The sequence below is a fragment of the Leucoraja erinacea genome, chromosome 1 (assembly GCF_028641065.1).
Source record: "Leucoraja erinacea ecotype New England chromosome 1, Leri_hhj_1, whole genome shotgun sequence".
Taxonomy (NCBI): Eukaryota; Metazoa; Chordata; class Chondrichthyes; order Rajiformes; family Rajidae; genus Leucoraja; species Leucoraja erinaceus.
This window is the reverse complement of record NC_073377.1, coordinates 125,459,170-125,478,781: the sequence shown is the minus strand read 5'-3', so window position 1 is coordinate 125,478,781 and position 19,612 is coordinate 125,459,170. Positions and strand designations below refer to the sequence as shown.

Sequence of the window (19,612 nt, the reverse complement as noted above, 5' to 3'; positions counted from 1 at the left end):
CCCCCCCTCCTCTCCCCCTCCCTCCTCTCTCCCCTCTCCCCCCCCCCCCCCTCCCTCTCTCCCCCCCTCCCTCTCCTTCTCTCCCTCCACCTCTCCCTCTCCCTCCCCCCCCTCCCCCTCTCCCTCCCTCCCCCCTCTCCTCTCTCCCCTCCCCTCTCCCTCCCCCATCTCCCCAATCTTCCCCCTCCTCTCTTCTCTCTTACCCTTACCCCATCTGCCTCCTCGCCCCTCCCCCCCCCTCCCCTCTCCTCCCCCCTCCCCTCTCCCCCCCCCTCTCCCCCTCCCTTCCCCTCTCTCCCCTCCCCCCCTCTCCCCCTCTCCCCTCTCTCACCCCTCTCCATCTCCTCCCCCCCTCCTCCTCCCCTCCCCCCTCCCCCTCTCTCTCCCCTCCCCCCCTTCCCCCTCCCCCCCCCCCTCTACCTCCCCTGTCTCCCCCCCCCCCCCCCCCCCCCCCCCCCCCCCCCTTCCCCCCCCCCCCCCCTCCCCCAAACCCTCTCCCCCCCCCTCCCTCTCCTTCTCTCCCTCACCCCTCCCCTCTCCCCCCTCTGTCCCTCTTCCCCCAACTCCCCTCTCCCTCATCCCCCACTCCTGCTCCCCCTCTCTCCTCTCCCTCCCTCCCCTCCCTCCCTCCTTCCCCTCCTCTCTCCTCCCCCTCCCCCTCCCACTCTCCCCCTCCCTCCCACTTTCCTTCCTTCCCCCCCCCCCCTCCCCTCTTCCCCCTTCCCTCCCTTCCCCTCTTCCCTCTCTCCTCTCCTCCTTCTCCCCCCTCCTCCTTCCTCTCCCTCCCTCTCTCCCCCCTCCCCCAACCCTCCCCCCACCCCTCCCCCCTCCTCCCTCTCCTCTCCCTCTCTCCCCCCCCCCCCTCCATCTCTCCCCCACCCCCCCTCCCCTACTCCTCCCCTCCCCCCCTCTCCCCCTCTCCCCCCCTCTCCTCTCTCCCCTCTCTCCTCTTCTGCTCAGCTTCCCTCCCCTCTCCTCCCCCCTCCTCCCTCCCCCTCCCCCCCTTCCCCTCCTTTCCCTCTCACTCTCCCCCCTCTTCTCTGCTCTCCCCCTCCCTCCACCTCTCCCCCTCTCTCTCCCTCCTCCCCCCTCTCCCCCCCTCTCTCCTCCTCTCTTCCCTCTTTATCTCTCCCCCTCCCCTCCCTCTCTCCTCCCCACCCTCTTTCCCCCTCCCCCCACCTTCTCCCTCCCCCCCCTCTCCTCCCCCCTCTCCTCCTCCCCTCCCTTTCCCCCCTCCCTCCCCTCCTCCCCTCCCCCCCAAACCCTCTCCTCCCCCACCCATCTCTGCCTCTTCAACCACTCCTCCCCCTACCCCCTCTCCCTCTAACTCCACTCTTAACCTCCCCTCTCCCCACCACTATTTTTTCCTCTCCCTCCCTCTCTCCCCCTCCCATCCCACCTCTTCCCCGCCCCCTACCATTCTCCCCCTGCCCTCCACGCTCTTCCCCCTCTCTCCCCTTCCTCCTCCCTCCATCTTCCCTCCCTCTCCTCTCTCCCCCTTACCCCCACCTTCTCTCACCCCCTCCCGCACCCTCTCTCTCCTCCCTTTCGCCCCTCTCCTCCTCCCCCCCCCCCACCCCCCCCTCTCCCCCCTCCTCCACCCCTACCCATCTCTGCCTCCTCTTCCACCACTCCCCCCTACCCCTCTTCCGCACTCTTTACCCTCCCCTCTCCCTCACCACTATTTCCCCTCCCCCCCTCTCCCCTCCCATCCCACTCCCTTCCCCCCCCCTCCTCTCCTCCCCTTCTCCCTCCCTCCTCCTTCCCCTCCCTCTCCCTCCTCTTCCCCCACCCCTCTCTCCCCTCCCTCCCTCTCTCCCTCCCCACCCCCTCTCTCCCCCTCCCCCACCCCCTCTCTCATCTCTCCTCCTTCCCCCCTCTCCTCTCCCCCCTCCTCTACACCCCCCTCTCCCTCCTTCCCTCCCACCCCTCTCCCTCCTCTTCTCCCTCCCCCCTCCCCCCCCTCTTCACCCTCCCTCTCTCCCCCCCCCCCCCTTCTCTCTCTTTGCACCACTCCCCGCTACGACCCTCTCCCACCCCCCTACCCCCTTCCCCCCCCTTCCTGCCCTCCCCACACTCCTCCCTCCCACTCCCCTCCCCCTTCCCATCCCCCTCTCACTCCCCTACCCCGCTCTGCTCTCTCTCCAAATCTCTCCCAGTTCCTCCTCCCCCCCCTCTCCCCTCTCACCCCCACCCCGTCTCCCCCTCCCCCCCTCCCCCACCTGTGTGTTTGGGGGTGGTTAGTGTGAGTGTGATGCCGCAGCTCCTCCCTCACCCCCCTCCCCCCACAAACGTGCGTTGGGGAAACAGATCCAATGGGTCTGCACTTGGTCTAGTAACCAATAAATGTATCATACAAAAACAGGAATACAGATTGTTTGGAGCTAGTTTGCATTGATGGCTCTGCTAACTCACTGAAGTGCCAAGCATTTCCAACCAACTCGTATTTTAATTGCAAATCCATTTCCAATTGTACTACAATACACCCTGACTGGAAAGAAACTGGTATTTGTTAGCCTATTACTGCGAAATATGTATTTGTCTTGCAAGTCTCATCAAAAATAACTAAATGGAAACTTTGATGACGCAGATTCAAGGACAGGATTTCCAGCTACTATTTTGTTTGATTTTTATGACGAGACAAAATAAACTAACAGCCTAATGCATTTAGGTCAATGTAAATTTTATACAGCAGTCCAGTGTACTATTAAGGGATGTTTTTAGTTGACTCTCTTGACTCTTGAGATCAGATTATTTTCTGCATTTTAACATTGTGACCAAGGCTTGTAACCAATTGTATTGAAGTCATAGAGTGACACAATGTGGAAACAGGCCCTTTGGCCCAACTTGCCCCCATCGGCCAACATGTCCCAGTTACACTAGTCCCACCTGCCCGCGTTTGGTCCATGTCCCTTCAAACCCGTCCCATCCATGTACCTGTTCAACTGTTTCTTAAACGTTGGGATAGTCCCTGCCTCAACTACCTCATCTGACTCAACTGCCTGAACTGCTACTTTTCTGAATATACATAAATAAACAATAAATAATTTTGCCTTTTACCAAAATATTATCTGATTTTCAAAGCAGACTTCTTCTTACATAATACCTAACATAATTGGAAATATTTAATATTTGGCTGGGAGGCCAGTATCTTGGGCATTCAGACACATACACTCATTTTGGTTCATAGGGAAGCCGCCAACAGAAATGTATTGTTTAAGGAAAAAGTATCGATGTAATATGAAACTTATGTAATTAATTTTCATCCATCTCCTCAGTTAATTCATGTACATTTCAAATGCCAATCTTTTCAAAAAGACAATCTTGATCTGATATTAGCAGCTTCCACATTCTTCCCCAAAAAGGGCAACCAGAATAGTATAAAATACTCCAAATGGAGCATAACCAAATTCATGTAAAGCTGCAACATGACTTCTTGACTCTTATGTTAAATGCCCCGTCTGATGAAGAGAAGCATACCATACAACTTCTTTAAAGGGCTTTCTCACGGTGCGACCTGACGCAAGACTTAACAAGAGTTTAACATCGTGTGAACCTCCAGCGATAACAGTACAGCATTCATAGACCATCGAGGACCTTCGTGGCGCTAACGGCAGGTAGTCGTGTAACTTGTTACGGTTGGGAGAAAATTCAAACATTTTTGAATTTCTCCTAGAGTGACTTGAGCAGCATTGCAACATTGTATGAACGCAGATGCCAGTGCGATATCCGTAATGACTCTTGCGGGTACCGTGGGAACTACTGCGAACGGTAATATGGGTTGAGCACAACACCGGCTGAAAGGAGGCCATCGAGAAGCAGATGTACGCCTTTGAAATTTTTTTGGCATTGGCTTTTTAAAATGTTTTATGTAATTTATGTTTTTATGTGTCTTGAGTTCTATGTGCAAATCCTTTTCAGTTCCAGGTATCAGAGCGTTGGAAGCAGGATGCCAGAGGCCACTCAAGCCTGCCCCCCCACCCACACACACTTACCGGGCGCAGGTGGGCATTGGGGAGTCTGAAGACTCCATGGTGCAAGCCATCTGGAACTTGGTCATCTGCTTATTGACAGACCAGTGGAAAACCCCACTGACCGAGGAGTCCAGTAGGGAGGTATTCCGCATCAACAGAGGGGACCGCACAGTAAAGCAAAGCAAGATTCCAGCTGTGATAGTTTACAGTCAACTGTTCTCCCTCTACCCCCCCCATCTCTCCCCCTCGCTCACTTCCCCACTCCCACGCACCTCCCCTCCCTCTCTCCCGGGTGGGGGAGAGGGAGGGGATCGGGGTTTGGGGCTCTACACCCACAGGTGGTGCTCGGACAGCTGCTAACACATCAAGGCACGTGGATGGGGATTGAGTGATGGGGGGGGGGGGGGGGGGGGGGGGGGTGAGTGATGGTATGGGGAGGGGAGGGAGGTGAGTGAGTGGGGGGGGGGGGCGGTGAGCGTGGAGCGTTGGAGGGGAGGGAGGAGGGCACTGACCTGTAGCCATCGCTCGGACAGCTGCCGGCACATCAGGGCCACATCGGCCACGTGGGTCTAACGTTGCTGCCAGTGGTCTACGCTGACCATCCGCTCGCACCCCTGCACTGGCCCAAAGAGTGCGGTGACCATCCTCTTCGGGCCAGTGCAGGGGTGCGAGCGGATGGCCAGCGTAGACCGCTGGCAGCAACGTTACCCCACCCACGTGGCCGATGTGGCCCTGGTGTGCCGGCAGCTGTCCGAGCGATGGCTACAGGTCAGTGCCCCCCCCCCCCCTCTCCAACGCTCACACCACCTCCCCCCCGTCACTCACCTCCCCTCCCCATACCATCACTCACCCCCCCCCCCCCCCCCCCCCATCACTTATCCCCATCCACGTGCCTTGATGTGTCAGCAGCTGTCCGAGCACCACCTGTGGGTGTAGAGCCCCAACCCCCGATCCCCTCCCTCTCCCCCACCCGGGAGAGAGGGAGGGGAGGTGCGTGGGAGTGGGGAAGTGAGCGAGGGGGAGAGATGGGGGGGGTAGAGGGAGAACAGTTGACTGTAAACTATCACAGCTGGAATCTTGCTTTGCTTTACAGTGCGGTCCCTCTGCTGATGCGGAATACCTCCCTACTGGACTCCTCGGTCAGTGGGGTTTTCCACTGGTCTGTCAATGAGCAGATGACCAAGTTCCAGATGGCTTGCACCATGGCAGACGTCTTCAGACTCCCCAATGCCCACCTGCGCCCGGTAAATGTGTGTAGGTGGGGGGGGGGGGCAAGCTAGAGTGGCTGAGTGCCTCTGGCATCCTGCTTCCAACGCTCTGATACCTGGAACTGAAAAGGATTTGCACATAGAACTCAAGACACATAAAAACATAAATTACATAAAACATTTAAAAAAGCCAATGCCAAAAAATTGTCAAAGGCGTACATCTGCTTCTCGATGGCCTCCTTTCAGCCGGTGTTGTGCTCAACCCATATTACGGTTCGCAGGCGTTCCCACGGTACCCGCAAGAGTCATTACGGATATCGCACTGGCATCTGCGTTCATACAATGTTGCAACGCTGCTCAAGTCACTCTTGGAGAAATTCAAAAATGTTTGAATTTTCTCCCGACCTTAACAAGTTACACGACTACCTGCCGTTAGCGCCACGGAGGTCCTCGGTGGTCCATGAATGCCGTACTGTTATCGCAGGAGGTTCCCACGATGTTAAACTCTTGTTAAGTCTTGCGTCAGGTCGCACCGTGAGAAAGCCCTTTAAGCATAAAATGTGGTTTTGTTGCAAGGTCATTTATTCAGAATTTTGATGTCACAATTAAAGTGACAAATCTCGGTACTCTGAGATGTGACGCATGCAAAAACTGCAGATACCAAAAGACCACAAAACAGAAAATGCCAGAATCACTCAGCAATTCAGGCAGGACCTAGTGATATAGAAAATGAATCAACATTTCAGGTCAATGACCTCTCATCAGAGTAATCCTCCGATTTGTATTCACTAGGGTTTAGAAAAATGAGAAGAATAAACATACAGATGTGTAACAGAAATGGACAGATTACACATGGTGAGGATATGCCTGATCATGGAGATGTCTAAGCCCAGGGGTCACAGTTTAAGGCTAAGTGGTAACCCATTGAAGACTGAGATGAGGAGCAATTTTTTTCCCTAGAGAATGGTGAATCTGCATAATTTGCTACTGCAGATTTGGCAATTTATGTTAAACCATTAAATATCTTCAAAAAGGAGTTACTGTAGATATTGTTTTTACAATTGGGGGGATTAACCTGTTCACTGCCTTTTTTTTCTCTATTGGCCATAACCCAAGTATACTTGGGGGTAGCACTTGAACAGGTTAAGGGAAATGGGGGGAAAAGCTGGAACCAGATACTAAATTTGGACAGTCAACCATGCTTGATGAATCAAATGGCTTTTCCCGCTCCTATTTTCTATGTCTATTCCTGACAATACACGAATGGCTTGGCAGTGGTGTACTCATGTGATTTGGCTATCAGAGGATATGAATTCTTGCCAATTCATTAATCAGGATTTTGTGTGTTAATGTAGAAAATAAAAATGCAAATGGCTTTTTGGCCCACTTCCTTTCACATCACTAATATCCTCCATCACTTGTGTAAATGAGTTCCAGCACCCCGTAGTTTTATAAGTATCTGTCATGCCAAGAGATGCAAGTAAGCTATTGGAAATGTAACTGGTAAAAGAACAGTAAACTCTTCCCAGTAATTGCTATTAGACGCTACCTTTTTCCCTCCGCAACCTATGAATTATTTTTTCAAAATTAATCGACTATCAAATGATCTTGTACTTGAAGCAGGCAAATCTGATTTTAAAAAGTCAGCAAGTCAAAGTTACAAAGCACTTTCACAACCTCAGGATGTTTTTAGCTGCATTACCATTAATCAACTGTTTTGAAGTGTGGGCATGCTGGTATTTTGCAAGCATGAGTTTGCAATGAATTAAAGTTAAACAATAATCAGGGAATAACTGATATCACAACAAAAAAGATTTCTTTAACTTAAGGAGATTTAAACAGAAGTTTGCTTGTATGAATAATTATAAGTATTTAAATGACATAGTATTTGATACATCAGTTCAGTTCCTTCCACAAGCGTACAGCTTAAAATCCTCTTCAAATCAATTTACAATATATCCATGTTTAAAACAATGAGAAATAGTTTTAAACATCGAACAGTAGCTTTGGAGGGAATTTTGTGTTCATCTTGTACCCTGTTGTGGGTCAGATAGGGACAGACACAAAGAACATCTTGCCTATCAGTTTATCCAAGGCCATAACAGTACACACTGGAAGAGTGTTTCCCAGTACGTACTGTTAAGGCCTTGAAGAAAGTGACTTGTTTGAGAAACTCACCACTGCTCTACGAGATGTTCTTTGTGCCTGTCCCTATCTGAGCCTTAATTAAGAGGCCACCTGGGCCCCATGTGAAGCCAGATACAAGGTACAAGTTAAATCTCTCGTTCTTGGAGCTGCAAAGTGAATAAAATGACTGAATCTTCAAATACCAAACTCCACTGTGCAAGGCAAACAACTTAATTATCTGAGCGCAATTCTCCACAGATTCTTTCCAAACATTTTTTGTGGTAATGTACAGGCTCGTTCTTTACATGGAAGGCCCAATACCACTTTTGTGACCCAATACCTCTGATTTGCTATGGTCAATTCAACAAGAGGTTCACTGATAGTACAAAGCTATGAACTTGCCGTTAACTGACTTGGGCTTGAATGTGTCCAATATCCCAATGGATAATTATTACTTTCCCTTTTATTATAATACATAAAAAGGTTTAAAGCAGTGGAAAATGTAACTTCTTGCAACAATGTAGAATGTGAATGTAAATGTAAATAAACTTATAAAGTACCAAAAGTTCTTACCTCTTGTAGTGATGCAGCTGTGACATATGTTCCCTCGCTAAATCCAGGAAAGCTCCTGCTTATTGTACGATTCTGGAACATTTCCAATTTATCACTCGGTACCTTCAACTTAAAATCTATTTCGCAACTATTCACACTGGTGCATCCCATTGATGCCTGTAAATGGCATTCCGGGCACTGCTGTTCTGACAATAAAAGGCCACCAGATCCTTCATGAGAATCTAATGACGTCTGAGCACTCTTTTCCATTCCAGCTTTTTTTAATCTTGGCAAGAATTTACCCGATTCCAGCTCTGATTTTCCATAGTAATGTCCTTCCCGCTCAGCATCTTCTTCCAAAGGCTTTAAATCTGCCTGTGGATCCTCAAATAAATCTGTCTGTGACAGAATAGGTATAGTAACTTCCTCTTTTTCTGATTCAAATTCGGATTCACTTCCTCCGCCTGGTGAAAGTTCAGAGGCAGGTATAGGTCGGAAATGAGTCCGTGGTGAGATTCGAATTGCCCTATACTGTGTTTTGTCAATACTATATATTTTAGGATGGAACGTTTCACTTTCTGAGTCTGAACACAGTATAGATTTGGGTTTAAAGCTTGGACTAAATGTTGCAAGCCTTTCAGGTTCAAATGAACATTCCACATGAAGAACTTGTGAGAAAGGATTGTTCAGGTCAAAGGAGGAAAAAGAATACTCAACACCAGGATCTTGACTCTGATAATTACTGCAATTCCCTAATAAATCTTCATGGAAGATGAAAGAGAACTCAGCATTTAACTTGTCATCTTTTCTAATCTGATCACACTGTGAGAATGAAGCACAAGATCGCCACAATGGTCTATGGCCAGGAGCAACATTACTACCTGGAGTCATGAAGACATCCGTACCTGCGATTGTCACAACATCTGAAGATGCACATTGCAACAAAGTACCTTTTGCAGGATCGGGTGGAACCACTCCCCAGTCGCCACAATTGTCAAATGTTTTCAGTTCTCCATAGACTCCACCAAGAATGAAAGCACTTTCCTTGTCAGTACCAATATCCCATGGTTTGGAGGGCGCAGTGTAATCACCTATATCTATCTCTGCAAGCTCACCAGTGGCAATAGCTTGTGCCTCCAAGTTTTCTTTCTGACAATCCCATAAGTGATATTCAGACCTCTGTACTGCCTTTTCATGAGGCTCTTGTAGAATGTCTTGTTTTGTTGCCATCTCCAAACAACAGCAATGACAACCATTCACCTCACCAGGAAAGAGATCCTCTTCTGGTCTCTCTACATCTAGTGTTGCTACAGCATTGTTTTCAGCTATGGATGTCCAAATATCTTTTATAACTTCTGAGTCATAGCTTTCCCCACGACTGGCTATCTGATCCTTGAAATTTTCCACAGATGTTTCGTACTCCTTATTTTCTTCTTCTTCCAATTGAATTCCACAAACAGACTCCAACTTAGATTTCTGCTTGAAAGCCACATTTGTTACATTTCGCAAAGCTCCATCCGTTTGTGAATGAGTCTCCTCATGCAACAAATCTAATAGATCTTCATCAAGAAGGCTGGTTGAAATGCCAGGGACCATGCAATCAATCTCATCTGCATTAAATTTAGTGGACTCCTCCATTGGAATACCAAAGGAGGTTTCATTATCTGAACGTGTTTCTTCAGAATGTGACCATGGGCTGCATGTTCGCGTTGAAAGATTTGAGCAGTGGTCATTTTCATCAAAGGCACTATTTTTGGTCCATATAAGCAAACGAGACTGTGCTTTCCCAGGCAAATCTGCCCAGCCTCCCATATCATTATTTTGATTACCCAAGCAAAGCCCATCAAAACAGAATGGCGAAGCAGGGTTATCATATTGCACTTCAAACAGTGAAAAAAAAGTGGAGTTTAAACTTGACCCTTCATTTGCTTCTGAAAAGTGTTCTTCTTGATTGCCAGTACTACTGCTTGCGTCACACACTGTATTATCTACAATAGGAGAAAGGGTAATGGGGGATTCCCCGGCGAAGCTTTCCCCCTCTGCTTCATCAGAGCTAGAGCACTCCCAAAATTGAGCTATATTTGCAAGATCATGCAAGAACAATCCTTCTGCACCAAGAGAAGGTTGTGAATCTGTCCATATTGCACTTTCCCTCGTCAATTGTAGTCCATCTAATACTATACAACAGTCTGCCTCAAAATCAATTTGCTCTGTACTTTTCCGTCGAATCATGCTTAAAATTCGACTCTCTCCTTGCAATGAATTTGAGGCACTAGGATCCAATATGGATTGATGAATGTCTACTTCATAGAAGTGAGTAAATTCTGAAAGATGCATATCATCTAAAATATCACTGTTCTTGGGATTAGAACAGTTTGAGGTCCCAGTGAGGTCATTCGCCTCATCTAATAATGCAGGCATTTCAACAAAGTGACCATCAACGAAAGCACCTGCCGCGAGGTATGTTTGAAAATTATTGTTATTAATACAAAGACCCCGCATCGTCTCTGAAAGCTCTTCCAAAGTCAAAGATTCACTATCATTAGCAGCTACACTATTCCGGTATGCAGTTTCCAGCTTGCTTTTTCTACTCGGAGGGAACCAATATTCTGTAATTGGTTCAGTGTACCACAATGGTTCTTCTTTAAATTCTTGTTCCCTTCCATTTTCATTGCCAAGATTTTTAGCACCACTGTTGCCATTGGTTTTCCTCCTCGTTTCTTTCATAAACTTTTTTCCTTTTTTGCACAGTTGTTTGGTAGGTCCGCTGCTGCTGCTTCCACAGGTGCTTTTATGATCATCTTTGTCGACAGATTTCAATGATAGCCTAACTTGTCCATTTCGCCCCTTTTTGTTCCTTGCAGTTTCTCTCATCTTATGTCTGACTTTGACAGCTTTAGTGGAACCCTTTAACTCATACTGGTTGCCACTTGAGCTTGAGCCTGCTTCACTGGAACCAGAGGACCATGAACGAGGGCGGATCTTGCCTTCTGACCTATGTCTGATCTTCTTTCCTGTTGTGGGTTTTTCTTCTGGCATGCAGTTGTTGTGCCTATTTTCTTTTTCCTTTTTACTTCTCCTGAATGTGCGATTGTTGGTTATTATGGAATCCTCATTTGTTCGTTCTCTAGTACCTTCACCTTCACTGTTGCATTCTTTTGGAGAGGATGTATCAGTGCTTGTTTGTGGAGCAGCAGATGAAGAAGAAGAACCAGAAAATGAACTTGCTTTGGTCTTATTCCACACGGTCATGATTTCTTGCAGACAGATTGGCTTTTCAGAAAGAGGTGGAAATGCTTCATAATACCTAAAGCAAAAAATATATCTATATTAAAATCTAGCTCACATTTGATTTATTGGCAAAATTGTTAAATGTCAATTATCATCAAATCTATTACTTTAAATTCATCAGATTAGTTATATTTAAAAAAAGAGTAACTTTAGCTGGAATACTGATGCAAGCAACTAATTCTAACAGATCTATACAATGCAAGCATATTTTACTTTACATAGTTAAGACCATTATACGGTTAGTTCCCCCCCCCCCATCTTTAGCATTGTCATCATAAGGAAAGCCAAAGTATGTTTCAACATGCCAAATATTTCAAATACATTTCAAATATTTTACAGGCAGCGCAATATTTTAAGTACATACATACATTTCTACCTGATCCTTGGCGGAAGGTGATCCTATAATTTCAGGAGATTGAGATCCTTCAGCTTTCTTACTACTTTGCTTCTCTTCTGTATTTTGGGAAGACAGAAGTAAATCCAAGTCAGTTTCATGAATATAATCTTTACTTTCTTTATTATTTTTGCTACTTCGAATGAATAAAGATAGATGAAAACTTAGAGAACAAACTTAGAAAACATACTTAGAGAACAAACTGGGTAAAATAGTGTTGAGTTTGGTTTGGTGGATAAATTTCAGGATTTTAGACAGCTGTTAATATTTATTACCTGTGGTAAATTAACATCAACGAGGGATTGCATGAGTTCACAAAAGGTTGTGGGTTACTGAAATAAGTAGTGTGCTTAGTTGTGAGCAAGAGTAAAGGAACTTATCAATGGACTGGCTAGGTTGAGCTATTTTATTTAGAACATAGTAAGCTATGGAGAGATTTACTCAAAGTGTATAAAATTAAGTGGTCAGTGTAAACATGAAGGAGCTATTTGCTTTAAAAGTTACATCAAAAGGGGCAAAGATTTAAAGTAAGGAATCATGATTTTTATCAGGACACATGAGTCCGGAATTCACTATCCAAACAGTAATGAAGACAGAACTCCTCAAATATTTGAAATGAAATGCTGTAGGTGAGAACTGGACTATGAGAATAACCCGATTTCTGGTTAGCATGAATTTTGGTTTGCATGGATGTGATTCAGTGAATAGCTGCCAGTAGCAAGAGGTCTATGCAGACAAGTGTGAAATGAAATACTTAGGTAGGGCAAGTAAAGGACTACACAATCAATGATTGACTAATGAAGGTAGTAGAACAGAGTATCTTGGGGTGCATATCCCCAGATTTCTTCAGGACCAATCATGGAATCAATCAGAAGGGAAACAGGTCCTATGGCTTAACTCATCCATGAAAAACAAGTTGCCTCATCTAAGTTAGTCACATTTGCTGGTGTTGGGGCCCATATCCTTACAAACATTTCCAATCCATGTACCTATTCAAGTGTCTTTTCAATGCTGTTATAGTACCTGCTTCAATGACCACCTCCGACAGATTGTTCCATGTACTCGCCATTCTCTAAGTGATTATGTTGCTCTTCAGGTTTCTACTAAATCTTGTCCTTCGCACTTTAAATCTAAGTCCTCTGGTTTGTGACTGCCCTACACTGGGTAAAAGACAGGTGCATTCTCCCTAACTATTGCCCTCATGATTTTATAAACCTCTATCAGAACACCACTCAGTCTCCTGCGCTCCAAGGGATAAAATCCTTGCTGCCCATCTGCTCCCAAAAGTTCATGCCCTCAAATCCTAGTAACATCCTTGTAAATCTTCACCATGCTCTTTTCTGCTTAATTACATGCTTCATATCGCAGGGTGACCAAAACTGAACACAGTACTCGAAATGTGGCCTCACCGATGTATTGTACTACTGTAACATAGGACAACTTCTATACTCAATAATACACAAAATGCTGGCTAACTCAGTAGATCAGGCAGAATCTAAAGAACATGGATAGGTTACATTTCAGATCAGGTCACTTCTCAGGCTCAGTTTGTGTTCTTTGTAATCAGCTTTTTCAAGTAAATCTTCAGTTCCTTGTTTCTACACTTCTATACACTGAACTATGAATGCCAATGTACTGAAAGTCCTCTTTACCACTACCTGTGATGGCACTTTCAGGGAACCAACTACCTGTATTTATAGATCCTTCCGCTCTGCAACACTCTCCAGGACCATAACATTCAGTGAAGGTGTTTCCTTGTTTGACTTCCCAAAAAGCAACACCTCGTACTTATCTGTATAACCATATAACCATATAACAATTACAGCACGGAAACAGGCCATCTCGACTCTTCTAGTCCGTGCCGAACACATAATCTCCCCTAGTCCCATATACCTGCGCTCAGACCATAACCCTCCATTCCCTTTCCGTCCATATAACTATCCAATTTTTTTTTTAATGATAAAAACGAACCTGCCTCCACCACCTTCACTGGAAGCTCATTTCCACACAGCTACCACTCTCTGAGTAAAGAAGTTCCCCCTCATGTTACCCCTAAACTTCAGTCCCTTAATTCTCAAGTCATGTCCCCTTGTTTGAATCTTCCCTACTCTCAGTGGGAAAAGCTTTTCCACGTCAACTCTGTCTATCCCTCTCATCATTTTAAAAACCTCTATCAAGTCCCCCCTTAACCTTCTGCGCTCCAAAGAATAAAGCCCTAACTTGTTGAACCTTTCTCTGTAACTTAGTTGCTGAAACCCAGGCAACATTCTAGTAAATCTCCTCTGTACTCTCTCTATTTTGTTGACATCCTTCCTATAATTAGGCGACCAAAATTGTACACCATACTCCAGAATTGGCCTCACCAATGCCTTGTACAATTTTAACATTACATCCCAACTTCTATACTCATTAACATTACATCCCAACTTCTATACTCATATATTTACATCCCAACTTCTATACTCATCCCAACTTCTATACTCATCCCAACTGAAGTATTAAACTCCATTAGCCATTCCTCAGCCCACTTGTCCAGCTGATCAAAAGCCCGCTTTAATTTTTGATAACCATCTTTCCTATCTGTGATACAACCTACTTTGGTATCATTTGCAAACTTACTAATGATGCCTTGCACATTCTCATCCAAATCGTTGATATAAACCACTAACAGCAATGGGCCAACACCAATCCCTGACGCAACCACTCATCACAAGTTCTCCAACCGACATTTTTTTCTCCACAGTAGAACAGAGGAGAAATACTCATCGAGGACCTCACCCATATCCTGTGGCTCCACACATAGATGACTATTTTTGGTTTCTGAGGTGCCACATACTATCTCTAGTTACCCTCTTTCCCTAATGTATTTATGAAATCTCTTTGGATTCCCCTTATTTTATTCTACCAGAGGTGTCCCAGTTCCCTTTAAACTCTCTTGATTTCCTTCTTAGCATACTCCACAGTCCTCAAACCTCCTCCAGGGTTACACTTGATCCCAGCTGCCTATACTGGCCTATGCCTCTTCCTTTTTTGCTTCCAAATTTTACCAAAATGCAGCCAATCCCTCCACTTCCAACAGCAAACGATGCAAGGTATTTATCAATTACACAGGCAGGTTAACAATATTTAGATAAACCAAATGACATCTGTTTACATGCTGATTCTATCAATTACTTGTCTTAAGTATTTGTTTTAATATGTTTTAAAATACATGCCTTTTCTGCAGAGATATTGGTTAATACTCCTAAAACACAACAAAGAACATGCTTCTGAATCAAAGTTTTTTTTAAATTTTTTTATTTTTTTTTATTTGCACTTTACCAGTTTATTTATTCTTTTTTTTTTTTTTTTTTTTTTTTTGTTTATTTTATTAGAAGTTAATACAGCACAAAACAGTACAGTGGCGCCTAATTTTAGGTGCCAACTATGTAATACCGTAATCCATTCTATGTACAACCTCTAGTTTTATGTTATAAGAAAAAAGTAAGCAGATCAAGAAAAAGAAAGCAATAGAAAGGGGAAAAAGTGGAAAAATAGATGGCAGAGAGTAGAAAAACGTGAAGTGTGTATATAAAAAATAAAAAAAGGAAGAGAGAAAGAGGAGAGTGGAAATAGAAGGGAAGGCCCCTTAAAAGAGAATTTTTCAAATCTGTATTCGGAGATGTAGATCTATCCGCGTCATGAACTGAAATCGGCAATCCTTACGGCACCGCTGCATCACATGATTCCAAAAAGTCGATGAAAGGAGACCAACTCTTTAAGAATTGGTCATATTTATCTATTAGTTGGAGTCTCATTTCTTCAAGGCGTGCTATGTCCATCATATTCCTAATCCACATTTTAACAGTTGGTGTGGTTGTACTTTTCCAAAATTTAAGTATCAATTTCTTTCCAATTATTAACCCATAATTAAAAAAAACATTTTGATCTTTTTTATAATAAAGTTTTATCTTTATTATTCCCGAGGCAACATTTTTCAGTTCAGTCATGCACAGCATTAAATATGACTGGTCTGTTTGGTTTAGCTGACAAAGTGGTAGAATACGCACTCTTAAAGCTTCGTAGACTCCACTGAAATCAAGCAGAATTAACAATTCCACAGATCATGATCCTGGTTTCTCATCAAATTGAATGATGATAATGCTGTGGCCTAAAAATCCATCAGGCGAGAATAAAGTGCTCTGAGAAGGAGACAGAGGTGCAGCGCACAGGCCTTGAACCTGTGAGGCGCAGGAGGAGCCCGGCCAGGATTCACCCCACAGAGCCCAGTTGCCTCCACGCACTAGTCTCCCAACCCCGGCCGAGTAGTTATTAAGATGGCTGATCCATGGGCAGTTGCTGCTGGGACGCAAATCGGGGCCTGATCAACCCCGGCTGGGTCACCTGGATGAGGGTGTCTGATGATGTGAGACCCGAAACACCCGGTGACCCCAGGTCACATCACATCACATCACATCTAGAAGATGTATATTTTCACACCAGTGTCCCAACCTAACAATGTTCTGTGCTGCAAATAAGGATTAATTAGTTTATTTTTTTTAAAGCTGTCCACAGAGAATCAGCAGTTCAACACAATTTTAACAATGAAGATTCATTGTTTGACATATTACATGGCTTGTATCTGAGTGTTTATTGATAACTAAATTAACATTTCAGGGTCAGCTAAACAGATTGATGATAAAACTTCCTTTTTTGGTAAATTATATTAACATTTAAATGTAACTAATATGGAAACAACCTCAAATGTTAGTTTTGTAATGAACTTTAATGGCATTCTGGGATTCTACCTGAAGCAGATTTATCATATGAAATGGTAGGTACAGAAAAATGCTGGAGAAACTCAGCGGGTGCAGCAGCATCTGTGGAGCGAAGGAAATAGGTGACATTACGGGCCAAAACCCTATCATATGAAATGTTGGGTTCAGATATTTATTGTCTACCTTTCTGAAAGTTTACCAATAACTACGACAGTGAATAATTAAAATACATACCAATATGGTTGCACTAAACTTGGAGAAAAAACATACCTTTTTGCTTATTTTGCAGTTCTTTCAATTTGGAGCAAAGTTCCTCAACTAAGGTCTCAATGCCAGAATTCTAAGAGAAGAAGAAAATAAAATGAAGTGCTTGTGTTTGTTTGAAATCATTCTAACGCATAACAACATCTAACATGTACGAAGGAACAGCTGACTGAACTTAACAAACATAGTCAGACGCAATACCTTTTTCTTTGTAATAGGAATGAGATCAAACAAATATTTTTTAGATTGAAAACAGTGTCCACACATGATCAAATGTAATATACATTTCAAATATGACCGTGTACCTAACAATCAAAGTACTGATTCCGTAACTATAGAATATCTACTGCAATTGTAAAATTATTTCATTTTCCATTTCCATAAATAAACACAGGAACAAATAATGAGGGAATTCACAACAAAAAAAAGCAGATCTGCTGGGGGAATTTAGAGGATCAGGCAGCATCGGAGGAGGAAAATGGCCAGTCATTGTTTCAGGTCAACACCCTTCATCTGCCGAGTTCCTCTTTTTAGTCTGAAAAAATAAGGAGATCAGGTATTGCTGAAATGAAACAACACCCAATTAATTTGACTCTACACTCGAGAAAGCACACTGCTCAAGGAAAATAAAACAACAATTTCCGTCTCAGTGAACACCTCTAACTAGAAATAATTATTAAATTAAATTAAAAGAATAAAAACAGATTACATAATAAAACAGATTACATAATAATGAAGGCACCAAGCTAAATTGGCAGATTAACTCAGTTATATGGTCAAAGTAACTAGTGGTACAGCAAAATGGGCAATGCCATCACTCTTAATTGAAAAACCAATACATAATCCTTAGTTAATGTATGCTAATTTCTTGACACTGACTGCAATTTATTTATTTATTTATTTTTAAAGCGGACTCCCTGCTGAAAACTACCTATTGGATCAGCAAAACAATATTGTCAAATCAGATGCAGAAGGTGAGGCTTCCATTTCTTATCCCAGGCCTTGAACACAAAACTAGGCTTATAATGTGACAGCAATATCGGCAGCCACGTTGTCAGAGGCAAAACCCTTGCTATGTTAAACCAAATGCCAAATTTGACCTTCTGGACCATTCTAGTGCATGTTTATAAACAGAGTTCACACATGACCTGCATTTCAAAATTCGAATTTCATCATCCATCTTCTTGATGCTGTTTGTGGAAACTTACATAACTTGCATTAATATGGTTTTATTAACATTGAACAACAACCACCACATTTCAAATATTCATTGTGAGATATTCTAGTCATGATAAAGTACTGTAGAATCTTTCTTGGATTTGCTATATCCCAGACAAACAGTACAAGCAGACACTTCAATTTTATTAGTAACAGCTTTACCCAATGCATAAGCATTCATTCAGATTAAGCATCCAGAATCTTTTGATGTTTGTAAAATAAATGATTTTTTTTTTCCTCTCTTCATATGTTCATGCTTTTTTTATTTGGATACATGCCATTATGTTTTGTAAGACGCAACGAGTTTGCGTGCAGGAAGAAAATCTGAGTAAGTGGCTTAACCATCCAGCACGAGCTGAACCTTCTATGTTGCACTATGTCACAGCACACAGCACCACAGGATTATCCTCAGACTTGTCATGAACAGGTTGATGGCAGACAAGTTTTACCCGGCATTTGTTTCTATTTTGGAATAGAAATCATTCTCTGGCTTGCTGCTCTGTTTCACATATTGTCTGGATGAAGCCTACCATTGTATGCTAATAAGCCTGAAAATCCAACCTGAGCCAACAAAACCCAACCAATATTTTTAAGGTTTCAATCGTTGAATCTATTGTTTGTTTTGAAGGACGCAAACAGGCCCATTTGGCTCGCTGTTCAAACCTGTCCGCTGGCTGGGTGGAGTTTGTACTTTGCGACTGGGTGGGTTTCTCCAGAGTGCTCCAGTTTCCTCCCACACCTCAAAGACGTGAGGCTTTGCAGGTTCAATGGTCTGGTTTCCATGCTGCATCTCTGAACTAAATCTCTAAACTAAATCATGTGTTGCATTTGGGTCACGTCAGTACTTTACTCAAGTCAGGATGATTAGGGGTAACTTTTTCACACAAAGGGTGGTGGGTGTATGGAACAAGCTGCCACAGGAGTTGAGGCAGGAACTATCCCCACATTTAAGAAACAATTAGACAGGTCCGTGTATAGGACAGGTTTGGAGGGATATGGACCAAACACGGGCAGGTGGGATTAGCATAGCTGGGATATGTTGGCCGGTGTGGGCAAGTTGGGCCGAAAGGTCTGTTTCCACACTGTATCACTCCATGACTCTATGAAGTGTCCATTGCTCCTGATCAAAATTACCTGATATTTCTATCCTCATGCTATTGATCTATACGCTTGAGATTGTAATGCTCACACCAATGGATAGGTGGAGTCAAGAATGAAAAATATAAGTGTTTCGGTTTGGGTTTAGTTGAGATTTACTGTGGCCTGCTTGGATGTTACACCAGAACAGACTACAACTAAGGAATCCAGAGAATTGAAAGAAATTCATGGACATATAGGGGGGCCTTTAACATTTGACCAATGTCTCTTTAAATCAAATAATTGAAAAACAACAACAAAAAAACTTTTATTCCAAGATGTGATTAATTCTGCTCATTAGTCAGATAAGAAACAGCATTACGCTTAAAAACAAGTCCAGCAATGTTGTACAGTGAATTACATCTGAAGTTAAAAGTTAATTTTATATAACTTCAATAACTGAAGATGTGTAAACTTTCACATCACATTCCTAAAAGGAAAAAAAAGTGTGAATTATCTATCTATCTATCTATCTATTATCTATTATTATTATGTAAAAGTCTGTGGCTGCCGTTTTTGATTCGTTTCCATCGTGTGATGTCACAATGCCCAATGCTCACAGATTTCCAATCGGACTTTCTTCCTTTGATTCACTGCAACTCCGAAACCAGACGCAGAATCGCCGACATATTTTCCATTTCGGTAGAGATTTCACTTTTCTTTCTAAGTATCCGTTCCTCATTACATTCC

The 19,612-nt window shown here is 43.9% G+C and overlaps 1 protein-coding gene across 3 annotated transcripts in view; it reads right to left on the bottom strand.

The window, feature by feature from the left end:
- Positions 1 to 19,612, bottom strand: part of kiaa0232 (KIAA0232 ortholog) — a 140,419-nt gene that overhangs the window by 41,992 nt on the left and 78,815 nt on the right. For all 3 annotated transcript variants that reach the window (XM_055643104.1, XM_055643092.1, XM_055643097.1), the window contains exons 4-6: positions 16,574 to 16,643; positions 11,521 to 11,605; positions 7,883 to 11,168 (exon numbers count right to left, since the gene is read on the bottom strand). In XM_055643104.1, coding sequence (XP_055499079.1) covers positions 7,883 to 11,168; positions 11,521 to 11,605; positions 16,574 to 16,643 — 3,441 coding nt within the window. The remainder of the gene's footprint in view (positions 1 to 7,882; positions 11,169 to 11,520; positions 11,606 to 16,573; positions 16,644 to 19,612) is intronic.